The 13053-nt window shown below is 44.9% G+C and overlaps 1 protein-coding gene across 2 annotated transcripts in view; it reads left to right on the forward strand.

Annotated features, from left to right (window-relative positions):
• The window catches only part of rnf130 (ring finger protein 130), a 57212-nt gene that overhangs the window by 24849 nt on the left and 19310 nt on the right, over positions 1-13053 (forward strand). For both annotated transcript variants that reach the window (XM_058397359.1, XM_058397358.1), the window contains exon 6: positions 9164-9246. In XM_058397359.1, the coding sequence (XP_058253342.1) occupies positions 9164-9246 (83 nt within the window). The remainder of the gene's footprint in view (positions 1-9163; positions 9247-13053) is intronic.

The raw sequence follows: 13053 nt of genomic DNA on the forward strand, positions 1-13053 counted from the left end.
TGAAGAGAGAGAATAAAGAGAGACTGCTGAGGGGACGAGTGTTTATAGCTGAAGAGAGAGAGAATAAAGAGAGACTGCTGAGGGGACGAGTGTTTATAGCTGAAGAGAGAGAATAAAGAGAGACTGATGGTTGTATATAAATTAAACTATAAACAGATAAAAAGTATAATTTTGTTTTATAATTAATAAAAATGTATAATTGTTTGTAAATCTCTGTAAAGCAACATAAATATTTTTTGTATTGTTATGTATTATATATCTGTATAATAATATGTACACCCTGGGCAGGTGGAGAGGTTATGTTTTCAGGTGGTCTGTCTCTCGGTCAGAGTGTGTGTGTGTGTGTGTGTGTGTGTGTGTGTGTGTGTCTGTCCGAATTTCTCGTTAGTGTGATGTCTGAAGAGCGAGAGGTTGCATGTATGCTGGGTTTAACTGATTAGGTTTTGGAATTGATCCAAACAGTCTGAAGGTCACAGTAAGGTCACGTTGCTACGTTACAGTTTCCTAGAACAGCTTCCAATTCAAATTCAAATTTTATTTGTCACATCTACAAACACAGTACGACATGCAGTGAAATGTTTTTCACGACTGTCTGGCATGTAAACATTTATAAAAAGTATGTGAGAAAGAGATCCATAAAAATAAAGATAAAAATAAAACTAGAGTATCTTAAAAGTATAAAAATAGAAAATAAAGTAAAATAAAATATAATATAGATAAATAAAATAAAATATGAAAATATAGGTGTAAATAACAATATAAAAATATAATATAAATAAAAAATAAAATATGAAAATAGGTGTAAAAATATGAAAATATAGGTGCAAGTAGATAAATAAATATATATATACATATATACACTAACAAAGTGGTATACACACATATATATATACACATAAATGCAGACATGAACATGATGGGATGTTTGTGTATATGGCATATATTGAGGTGATCCAGTGTTTATCATTAAAGTGTCCATGTGCTGGAATAATTGTATAAAGTGACTTGGTGCCAGTCCAGTGTCAAGGTGTCAGTTTGTGTAAATGTGCGAGGTTGTGCAAAGTGATGAAAAGTGATGAAAAAAAGCAGACAGAGTCTCCGTATCTGTATCAGGTTCTAAGTGTTTCCTGGTTCAGACTCTGAATGGCCTGCGGGAAGAAGCTCCTCCTCATTCTCTCTGTGTTTGCCTTCATGGAGCAGAAGCGCTTCCCTGAAAACAACAGAGAAAAGAGTCCATTGTTGGGGTGGCTGAGGTCCTTCACAATCTTCTGGCCCTGATCCAGCACCGCTTGCTGTAGATGTCCTGCAGGTCAGGGAGCTCGGTGTGGATGGTACGTTCAGCTGAATGCACCACTCTCTGGAGGGCTCACCTGTCCTGCATGGTGCTGTTCCCGAACCAGGAAGTGATGCTACCCGTCAGGACGCTCTCAGTGGTGCAGGTGTAAAAAGTCTTTAGCACCTGAGAAGATGATTTTAAGAAGTTTAAAGTCCCTAAAGCGAAGAAGTTTAAAGAAGAAGTTTAAAGTCCCTAAAGCGCCTCAGGTGGTATAGACGCTGCCGGGCCTTCTTCACCAGGGTGTTGGTATGACAGGACCAAGTCAAGTCCTGCGTGATGTGAACACCTAGGTACCGGAAGCTGTCCACTCTCTCCACTGGGGTTCCGCTGATCGTGGTCGATTGGTATGACCGCTCCTGCTTTGTACTGAAGTCCACTATTAACTCCTTAGTCTTGCTGATGTTCAGGAGTAGGTTGTTCACCTGGCACCAGCTCTCCAGGTTTTTAATCTCCCGTAGGTAGGCCGTCTCATCGTTGTTTGAGATCAGGCCCAACACAACAGTGTCATCAGCAAACTTCCTGTTCCTGCTGAGTTTGTGATGAAACAAAAACACACGTATTTGCTTTATACAAGTTTAATAGCATTTTGAACAGGAAACAAAAAGCAAAAGACCCCTAACACCAGAGCCAAATAGAACTTCAGACATTAAAATTAAAATGAAATCAGATGCCATCATATCTTTTCTAGGAAAACTCTTCTATGAAGAGAGAGAGAGAGAGAGAGAGATGATCAGATTCTGGTCAAGGTCGTTCCTCTACAGCCATGAATAAAACATCAGCAGCCTTGGAGGAGGACAGAGAGAAACTGAATCCCTCCATCTGGGAAAAAAAAAGACAGACAGAGAGAGAGAGATGGAGACAGTAAAATACATGATATTTAGTGTCACTGTTAGCATTTACTCTTTTACTGCATTTTATTATTTTTATTATTAAGTCTCAATTTACAAAAATATCAAGATAACTGAGAAAAAATAAAAATAAAAGTTGAAGTAAAACAAAATTCTAAACTTAAAGTTTTATCGCTTTTACCACTTCACATATTTTGGGACATTGTCTCAGCGGGACCTTCAGAGCTCATTTCCATATATGGATCAGAGACACGCCCCCAGTAGGATGTGTTACTCACGGCACATGCCCATTTATAGTCATGGCACCTAAGAGTTGTTTTTATTTTGATATTTAAACTAAGTCACACCCACAATACCATACATGGTTACAGTGGCACACCCAAATTACCATATAGAATATTTGAGACACACCCACTAATCCCAGTCTTAATGTCACTGTGTTAGGGATCAGTTTCATAACAACAGAACCAGAAACCTGCTGACTATAAACACACACACTTCTGTGCAAATTTTTATGCACTGAAATCTCAATAAATGCACTATAAACACCCACACACACACACACACACACACACACACACACACACACACACACACACACACACCTACACACACGCGCGGTCGATGGTGAAATGCTGAGCGAGAAACACCATTAGAAACCCAACACGTCTCCACACACGGTCACCTTGGTCAGAGAGAAAACACAGGACATGACCAAGTGACGCAAATAGCATCATGAAAAGAGGAGCTTCCTGGAAAAAGAACAAAAAAAAACATCAGAAAAATGAGGAGAAAAAAGGCTGGTGTGTACAGCTGAGGTTCATCAGACAGACAGAGGGACAGACAGAGGGACAGACAGACGGTTCATCAGACAGACAGAGGGATGGTGTTTAATATATTGATGTGGGTTTTTTGTATATTAAATATCTTCTTGGTGTTATTTAAACAAAACAACCAACAGTAATAATAATACAGTAATAATAATTAGAAATATCTGGAGTCTGACTGGGTGTAGAACTGATGTCTGATTGGTTACAGAGGAATTGGGGGCGTGACTATGTTATATAGGTTAGAACCCTGTAAATATTCTGTCCAAAACAGAATGAATTCCGATCTCTGATTGGTCAGAAACACCTTTTCACTACAAATTGCAGCTAAATGAGTTTCTTCAGAGATATCCTGATATCTTCCTCAGTCTCTGTTTTTATTTGCTCTGTTTCACAGTGAGCTTGTGCATCGCATCACACACCCAAAAATTCCTGCATATCACATCATTCAGCTGTTGCTAGGCAACATGTTATGAAAAACTGCCGATGATGTCATCACCCATGTCTGCTATTTAATCCGACCTGTGCACGAGCGACCTTATTCCTCCTCTCCAACCTTCTGTTCCATTACTGTAAATAACACACCCTTTGCCAATCTTCACAGAGTGTGTGTGAGTGTGTGTGTGTGAGTGTGTGTGAGTGTGTGTGAGTGTGATTGTGAGTGTGTGTGTGTGAGTGTGTGAGTGTGTGTGAGTGTGTGTGAGTGTGTGTGTGTGTGTGAGTGTGTGTGAGTGTGTGTGTGTGTGTGAGTGTGTGTGAGTGTGTGTGTGTGTGTGAGTGTGTGTGTGTGTGAGTGTGTGTGTGAGTGTGTGTGTGAGTGTGTGTGTGAGTGTGTGTGTGTGAGTGTGTGTGTGTGTGAGTGTGTGTGTGTGAGTGTGTGTGAGTGTGTGTGTGTGTGAGTGTGTGTGTGAGTGTGTGTGTGTGAGTGTGTGTGTGTTTCACTGCAAAAGCACAGTGTGTTTAACTGGCAGCTTTTGCAGCACAGATCTCAGCAGTAAGAGCGCTCTAGATGAAGAGATTTACTCTCTGAACAGATTGACTCACTAATACATTATTCTGGTGAATAATTTGCTGGCTAACCTGCTAACAGTCTCTCTTTATTCTTTCTCTCTTCAGCTATAAACACTCATCCCCTCAGCAGTCTCTCTTTATTCTTTCTCTCTTCAGCTATAAACACTCATCCCCTCAGCAGTCTCTCTTTATTCTTTCTCTCTTCAGCTATAAACACTCATCCCCTCAGCAGTCTCTCTTTATTCTTTCTCTCTTCAGCTATAAACACTCATCCCCTCAGCAGTCTCTCTTTATTCTTTCTCTCTTCAGCTATAAACACTCATCCCCTCAGCAGTCTCTCTTTATTCTTTCTCTCTTCAGCTATAAACACTCATCCCCTCAGCAGTCTCTCTTTATTCTTTCTCTCTTCAGCTATAAACACTCATCCCCTCAGCAGTCTCTCTTTATTCTTTCTCTCTATCAGCTATAAACACTCATCCCCTCAGCAGTCTCTCTTTATTCTCTCTCTCTTCAGCTATAAACACTCATCCCCTCAGCAGTCTCTCTTTATTCTCTCTCTCTTCAGCTATAAACACTCATCCCCCCAGCAGTCTCTCTTTATTCTCTCTCTCTTCAGCTATAAACACTCCTCCCCTTACCAGTCTCTCTTTATTCTCTCTCTCTTCAGCTATAAACACTCATCCCCTCAGCAGTCTCTCTTTATTCTTTCTCTCTTCAGCTATAAACACTCATCCCCTCAGCAGTCTCTCTTTATTCTTTCTCTCTTCAGCTATAAACACTCATCCCCTCAGCAGTCTCTCTTTATTCTTTCTCTCTTCAGCTATAAACACTCATCCCCTCAGCAGTCTCTCTTTATTCTTTCTCTCTTCAAGCCTATAAACACTCATCCCCTCAGCAGTCTCTCTTTATTCTTTCTCTCTTCAGCTATAAACACTCATCCCCTCAGCAGTCTCTCTTTATTCTTTCTCTCTTCAGCTATAAACACTCATCCCCTCAGCAGTCTCTCTTTATTCTTTCTCTCTATCAGCTATAAACACTCATCCCCTCAGCAGTCTCTCTTTATTCTCTCTCTCTTCAGCTATAAACACTCATCCCCTCAGCAGTCTCTCTTTATTCTCTCTCTCTTCAGCTATAAACACTCATCCCCCCAGCAGTCTCTCTTTATTCTCTCTCTCTTCAGCTATAAACACTCATCCCCCCAGCAGTCTCTCTTTATTCTCTCTCTCTTCAGCTATAAACACTCATCCCCTCAGCAGTCTCTCTTTATTCTTTCTCTCTTCAGCTATAAACACTCATCCCCTCAGCAGTCTCTCTTTATTCTTTCTCTCTTCAGCTATAAACACTCATCCCCTCAGCAGTCTCTCTTTATTCTTTCTCTCTTCAGCTATAAACACTCATCCCCTCAGCAGTCTCTCTTTATTCTTTCTCTCTTCAGCTATAAACACTCATCCCCTCAGCAGTCTCTCTTTATTCTTTCTCTCTTCAGCTATAAACACTCATCCCCTCAGCAGTCTCTCTTTATTCTTTCTCTCTTCAGCTATAAACACTCATCCCCTCAGCAGTCTCTCTTTATTCTTTCTCTCTATCAGCTATAAACACTCATCCCCTCAGCAGTCTCTCTTTATTCTCTCTCTCTTCAGCTATAAACACTCATCCCCTCAGCAGTCTCTCTTTATTCTCTCTCTCTTCAGCTATAAACACTCATCCCCCCAGCAGTCTCTCTTTATTCTCTCTCTCTTCAGCTATAAACACTCATCCCCCCAGCAGTCTCTCTTTATTCTCTCTCTCTTCAGCTATAAACACTCATCCCCCCAGCAGTCTCTCTTTATTCTCTCTCTCTTCAGCTATAAACACTCATCCACTCAGCAGTCTCTCTTTATTCTCTCTCTCTTCAGCTATAAACACTCATCCCCTCAGCAGTCTCTCTTTATTCTCTCTCTCTTCAACTATAAACACTCGTCCCCTCAGCAGTCTCTCTTTATTCTCTCTCTCTTCAGCTATAAACACTCATCCCCTCAGCAGTCTCTCTTTATTCCCTCTCTCTATCAGCTATAAACACTCATCCCCTCATCAGTCTCTCTTTATTCCCTCTCTCTATCAGCTATAAACACTCGTCCCCTCATCAGTCTCTCTTTATTCTCTCTCTCTATCAGCTATAAACACTCATCCCCTCAGCAGTCTCTCTTTATTCTCTCTATCAGCTATAAACACTCGTCTCCTCAGCAGTCTCTCTTTATTCTCTCTTTCCACTATAAACACTCGTCTCCTCAGCAGTCTCTCTTTATTCTCTCTTTCCACTATAAACACTCATCCCCTCAGCAGTCTCTCTTTATTCTCTCTCTTCAGCTATAAACACTCGTCTCCTCAGCAGTCTCTCTTTATTCTCTCTCTTCAGCTATAAACACTCGTCCCCTCAGCAGTCTCTCTTTATTCTCTCTCTTCAGCTATAAACACTTATCCCCTCAGCAGTCTCTCTTTATTCTCTCTCTCTATCAGCTATAAACACTCATCCCCTCAGCAGTCTCTCTTTATTCTCTCTCTCTATCAGCTATAAACACTCGTCCCCTCAGCAGTCTCTCTTTATTCTCTCTCTCTTCAGCTATAAACACTCATCCCCTCAGCAGTCTCTCTTTATTCTTTCTCTCTTCAGCTATAAACACTCATCCCCTCAGCAGTCTCTCTTTATTCTTTCTCTCTTCAGCTATAAACACTCATCCCCTCAGCAGTCTCTCTTTATTCTTTCTCTCTTCAGCTATAAACACTCATCCCCTCAGCAGTCTCTCTTTATTCTTTCTCTCTTCAGCTATAAACACTCATCCCCTCAGCAGTCTCTCTTTATTCTTTCTCTCTTCAGCTATAAACACTCATCCCCTCAGCAGTCTCTCTTTATTCTTTCTCTCTATCAGCTATAAACACTCATCCACTCAGCAGTCTCTCTTTATTCTCTCTCTCTTCAGCTATAAACACTCATCCCCCCAGCAGCCTCTCTTTATTCTCTCTCTCTTCAGCTATAAACACTCATCCCCCCAGCAGTCTCTCTTTATTCTCTCTCTCTTCAGCTATAAACACTCATCCACTCAGCAGTCTCTCTTTATTCTCTCTCTCTTCAGCTATAAACACTCATCCCCTCAGCAGTCTCTCTTTATTCTCTCTCTCTTCAGCTATAAACACTCATCCCCTCAGCAGTCTCTCTTTATTCCCTCTCTCTATCAGCTATAAACACTCATCCCCTCAGCAGTCTCTCTTTATTCTCTCTATCAGCTATAAACACTCGTCTCCTCAGCAGTCTCTCTTTATTCTGTCTTTCCACTATAAACACTCATCTCCTCAGCTGTCTCTCTTTATTCTCTCTATCAGCTATAAACACTCATCCCCTCAGCTGTCTCTTTATTCTCTTTCTCTATCAGCTATAAACACTCATCCCCTCAGCAGTCTCTCTTTATTCTCTCTCTTCAGCTATAAACACTCGTCCCCTCAGCAGTCTCTCTTTATTCTCTCTCTTCAGCTATAAACACTTATCCCCTCAGCAGTCTCTCTTTATTCTCTCTCTCTATCAGCTATAAACACTCATCCCCTCAGCAGTCTCTCTTTATTCTCTTTCTCTATCAGCTATAAACACTCGTCCCCTCAGCAGTCTCTCTTTATTCTCTCTCTCTTCAGCTATAAACACTCATACCCTCAGCAGTCTCTCTTTATTCCCTGTCTCTATCAGCTATAAACACTCATCCCCTCAGCTGTCTCTTTATTCTCTCTATCAGCTATAAACACTCATACCCTCAGCAGTCTCTCTTTATTCTCTCTATCAGCTATAAACACTCATCCCCTCAGCTGTCTCTTTATTCTCTCTATCAGCTATAAACACTCATCCCCTCAGCTGTCTTTTTATTCTCTCTCTCTTCAGCTATAAACACTCATCCCCTCAGCTGTCTCTTTATTCTCTCTATCAGCTATAAACACTCATACCCTCAGCAGTCTCTCTTTATTCCCTGTCTCTATCAGCTATAAACACTCATCCCCTCAGCTGTCTCTTTATTCTCTCTATCAGCTGTAAACACTCATCTCCTCAGCAGTCTCTTTTTATTCTCTCTATCAGCTATAAACACTCATCCCCTCAGCTGTCTCTTTATTCTCTCTCTCTTCAGCTATAAACACTCATCCCCTCAGCTGTCTCTTTATTCTCTCTCTCTTCAGCTATAAACACTCATCCCCTCAGCTGTCTCTTTATTCTCTCTATCAGCTATAAACACTCATACCCTCAGCAGTCTCTCTTTATTCTCTCTATCAGCTATAAACACTCATACCCTCAGCAGTCTCTCTTTATTCCCTGTCTCTATCAGCTATAAACACTCATCCCCTCAGCTGTCTCTTTATTCTCTCTATCAGCTATAAACACTCATCCCCTCAGCTGTCTCTTTATTCTCTTTATGTGTGTGTGTGTGTTGGATGTTACAGTAAAATATAAATAAAATATATAATAATAACTATAATAATAAAATGCAGGACAATAATATCAATGTGTTTCGGGACACACTGGAGGAGGCAGAGAGTTCACAACAACAGAACTTTACTAATGCTGGCAAACAGATAAAGAGAATCAGGAAGCAGAATGAACTCAGGCAGTCATAGAACCAAGGCATATTACGGAGATAATGGCAGGTATATGCACAGCAATCAGTCTCAATACTCACCACTGCCACTGGCGAGTGAAAGTCTTAAATAGGCGCTGGAGAATTAGGTGCAGGTGGCGCAATTAATGTTCCAGTGACAGAGAGCAGGGAAGTGTTGTAGTGGCTGGCATGTCCGTGACACAATGAAGTGAGTTCCTTTCTGTAGTCTCTCTTTATCAGCTATAAACACTCATCTCCTCAGCAGTCTCTCTTTATTCTCTCTCTTCAGGTTAATAAGAGAAAATAAATCTCAGCTGCTCATGTTACTGAGAAACACACAGAAGTGTAAACTCCTCTGTTCTGAAGATCTGGAGAACTTCAAGTTCCAGCTTCACCTCTGACTGATACACACACACACACACTGATACACACACACACACACACACACACTGATACACACTAATGCACAGCACTGACACTTTGACGTTAATGTTCAACTTTCAAACACTCTGACTTATTCATTTATTTTTCCAGGAAACAGAACCTGATTTTAATCATTGTGCCGTGTGCATCGAGGGATACCAGCTGAACGACGTGGTCCGCATCTTACCCTGCAAGTAAGTTGTGTGTGTGTGTGTGTGTGTGAGAGAGAGAGTTTGTGTTGTTTACATCTAGTGTAATAGTGTTTGACTGTAACTGTCGCTCCATGAATCTGCTCTGGATATTTTTAGCACCGATTTCAGTGACCTCCAGTCAGCACTACACATAATCTCCTCCACACACACACACACACACATTTTTATTCCTCCTAGGGTTTCAGGCACCATCTGCTGGATCTGCCCCGGTCACACAGCTGGAGTTTTGGCTGTCAGCTTTATAAGTCACCTTTCACAAGTAATCCTTTTCAAAACACACAAAGTGCCCTAGACATAACATTCTTTATATAACACACACACACATAATTTACGCTCATATAACACACCCCCTGTAGTTTCCTGTATACACATGGCCTGTTCCTAACGCTCCCTAACCCTGACAAACGCTCCATTACAGCATCATGCTAATGCTGCTAATGGTTTGTGTCTGTGTGTGCGACTGTACCTGTTCTCTCTCTTAGGGGCGTGGCCTGGTGAGGATTATGAGTTTGTCGCTTTACAGAGTGATATATAATTCTCATGACCGTGAATGTGTAGGTCAGGTGAGTGTGTGGGTCTGGTGAGTGTGTGGGTCAGGTGAGTGTGTGGGTCTGGTGAGAGTGTGGGTCTGGTGAGTGTGTGGGTCTGGTGAGAGTGTGGGTCTGGTGAGTGTGTGGGTCTGGTGAGTGTGTGGGTCTGGTGAGTGTTTAGGTCAGGTGAGTGTGTGGGTCTGGTGAGTGTTTAGGTCTGGTGAGTGTGTGGGTCTGGTGAGTGTGTGGGTCAGGTGAGTGTGTGGGTCTGGTGAGTGTGTGGGTCTGGTGAGTGTGTGGGTCTGGTGAGTGTTTAGGTCAGGTTAGTGTGTGGGTCTGGTGAGTGTTTAGGTCAGGTGAGTGTGTGGGTCTGGTGAGTGTTTAGGTCTGGTGAGTGTGTGGGTCTGGTGAGTGTGTGGGTCTGGTGAGTGTGTGGGTCTGGTGAGTGTTTAGGTCAGGTTAGTGTGTGGGTCTGGTGAGTGTTTAGGTCAGGTGAGTGTGTGGGTCTGGTGAGTGTTTAGGTCTGGTGAGTGTGTGGGTCTGGTGAGTGTGTGGGTCAGGTGAGTGTGTGGGTCTGGTGAGTGTGTGGGTCTGGTGAGTGTTTAGGTCAGGTTAGTGTGTGGGTCTGGTGAGTGTTTAGGTCAGGTGAGTGTGTGGGTCTGGTGAGTGTGTGGGTCTGGTGAGTGTGTGGGTCTGGTGAGTGTTTAGGTCAGGTTAGTGTGTGGGTCTGGTGAGTGTTTAGGTCAGGTGAGTGTGTGGGTCAGGTGAGTGTTTAGGTCAGGTGAGTGTGTGGGTCTGGTGAGTGTGTGGGTCAGGTGAGAGTGTGGGTCTGGTGAGTGTTTAGGTCTGGTGAGTGTGTGGGTCTGGTGAGTGTGTGGGTCTGGTGAGTGTGTGGGTCTGGTGAGAGTGTGGGTCTGGTGAGTGTTTAGGTCTGGTGAGTGTTTAGGTCTGGTGAGTGTGTGGGTCAGGTGAGTGTGTGGGTCTGGTGAGTGTGTGGGTCAGGTGAGTGTGTGGGTCAGGTGAGTGTGTGGGTCAGGTGAGAGTGTGGGTCAGGTGAGAGTGTGGGTCTGGTGAGTGTTTAGGTCTGGTGAGAGTGTGGGTCTGGTGAGTGTTTAGGTCTGGTGAGTGTGTGGGTCTGGTGAGTGTGTGGGTCTGGTGAGTGTTTAGGTCTGGTGAGTGTGTGGGTCTGATGAGTGTGTGGGTCAGGTGAGTGTGTGGGTCAGGTGAGTGTGTGGGTCAGGTGAGAGTGTGGGTCAGGTGAGAGTGTGGGTCAGGTGAGTGTGTGGGTCTGGTGAGTGTTTAGGTCTGGTGAGTGTGTGGGTCTGGTGAGTGTTTAGGTCAGGTGAGTGTGTGGGTCTGGTGAGTGTGTGGGTCAGGTGAGTGTGTGGGTCAGGTGAGTGTGTGGGTCAGGTGAGTGTGTGGGTCAGGTGAGTGTGTGGGTCTGGTGAGTGTGTGGGTCTGGTGAGTGTGTGGGTCAGGTGAGTGTGTGGGTCAGGTGAGTGTGTGGATCTGGTGAGTGTGTGGGTCAGGTGAGTGTGTGGGTCAGGTGAGTGTGTGGGTCAGGTGAGTGTGTGGGTCTGGTGAGTGTGTGGGTCTGGTGAGTGTGTGGGTCAGGTGAGTGTGTGGGTCAGGTGAGTGTGTGGGTCTGGTGAGTGTGTGGGTCTGGTGAGTGTGTGGGTCTGGTGAGTGTGTGGGTCAGGTGAGAGTGTGGGTCAGGTGAGTGTGTGGGTCAGGTGAGTGTGTGGGTCAGGTGAGAGTGTGGGTCTGGTGAGTGTGTGGGTCTGGTGAGTGTTTAGGTCAGGTTAGTGTGTGGGTCTGGTGAGTGTTTAGGTCAGGTGAGTGTGTGGGTCTGGTGAGTGTTTAGGTCAGGTGAGTGTGTGGGTCTGGTGAGAGTGTGGGTCTGGTGAGAGTGTGGGTCAGGTGAGAGTGTGGGTCTGGTGAGTGTGTGGGTCAGGTGAGTGTGTGGGTCTGGTGAGTGTGTGGGTCAGGTGAGAGTGTGGGTCTGGTGAGAGTGTGGGTCAGGTGAGAGTGTGGGTCTGGTGAGTGTGTGGGTCTGGTGAGTGTGTGGGTCTGGTGAGTGTGTGGGTCAGGTGAGTGTGTGGGTCTGGTGAGTGTGTGGGTCTGGTGAGTGTGTGGGTCAGGTGAGTGTGTGGGTCTGGTGAGTGTGTGGGTCAGGTGAGTGTTTAGGTCTGGTGAGTGTGTGGGTCAGGTGAGAGTGTGGGTCTGGTGAGAGTGTGGGTCTGGTGAGTGTTTAGGTCTGGTGAGTGTGTGGGTCTGGTGAGTGTGTGGGTCTGGTGAGTGTTTAGGTCAGGTTAGTGTGTGGGTCTGGTGAGTGTTTAGGTCAGGTGAGTGTGTGGGTCTGGTGAGTGTTTAGGTCTGGTGAGTGTGTGGGTCTGGTGAGTGTGTGGGTCTGGTGAGTGTGTGGGTCAGGTGAGTGTGTGGGTCTGGTGAGTGTTTAGGTCTGGTGAGTGTGTGGGTCTGGTGAGTGTGTGGGTCAGGTGAGTGTGTGGGTCAGGTGAGTGTGTGGGTCAGGTGAGAGTGTGGGTCAGGTGAGAGTGTGGGTCAGGTGAGAGTGTGGGTCAGGTGAGTGTGTGGGTCTGGTGAGTGTTTAGGTCTGGTGAGTGTGTGGGTCAGGTGAGTGTGTGGGTCTGGTGAGTGTGTGGGTCAGGTGAGTGTGTGGGTCTGGTGAGTGTGTGGGTCTGATGAGTGTGTGGGTCAGGTGAGTGTGTGGGTCAGGTGAGTGTGTGGGTCAGGTGAGAGTGTGGGTCAGGTGAGAGTGTGGGTCAGGTGAGAGTGTGGGTCAGGTGAGTGTGTGGGTCTGGTGAGTGTTTAGGTCTGGTGAGTGTGTGGGTCAGGTGAGTGTGTGGGTCTGGTGAGTGTGTGGGTCAGGTGAGTGTGTGGGTCAGGTGAGTGTTTAGGTCAGGTGAGTGTGTGGGTCTGGTGAGAGTGTGGGTCTGGTGAGAGTGTGGGTCTGGTGAGTGTGTGGGTCAGGTGAGTGTGTGGGTCTGGTGAGTGTGTGGGTCTGGTGAGTGTGTGGGTCAGGTGAGTGTTTAGGTCAGGTGAGTGTGTGGGTCAGGTGAGTGTGTGGGTCTGGTGAGTGTGTGGGTCAGGTGAGTGTTTAGGTCAGGTGAGTGTGTGGGTCAGGTGAGTGTGTGGGTCTGGTGAGTGTGTGGGTCAGGTGAGTGTGTGGGTCTGGTGAGTGTGTGGGTCTGGTGAGTGTTTAGGTCAGGTTAGTGTGTGGGTCTGGTGAGTGTTTAGG

This window comes from Hemibagrus wyckioides, linkage group LG08 (assembly GCF_019097595.1).
Source record: "Hemibagrus wyckioides isolate EC202008001 linkage group LG08, SWU_Hwy_1.0, whole genome shotgun sequence".
NCBI lineage: Eukaryota > Metazoa > Chordata > Actinopteri > Siluriformes > Bagridae > Hemibagrus > Hemibagrus wyckioides.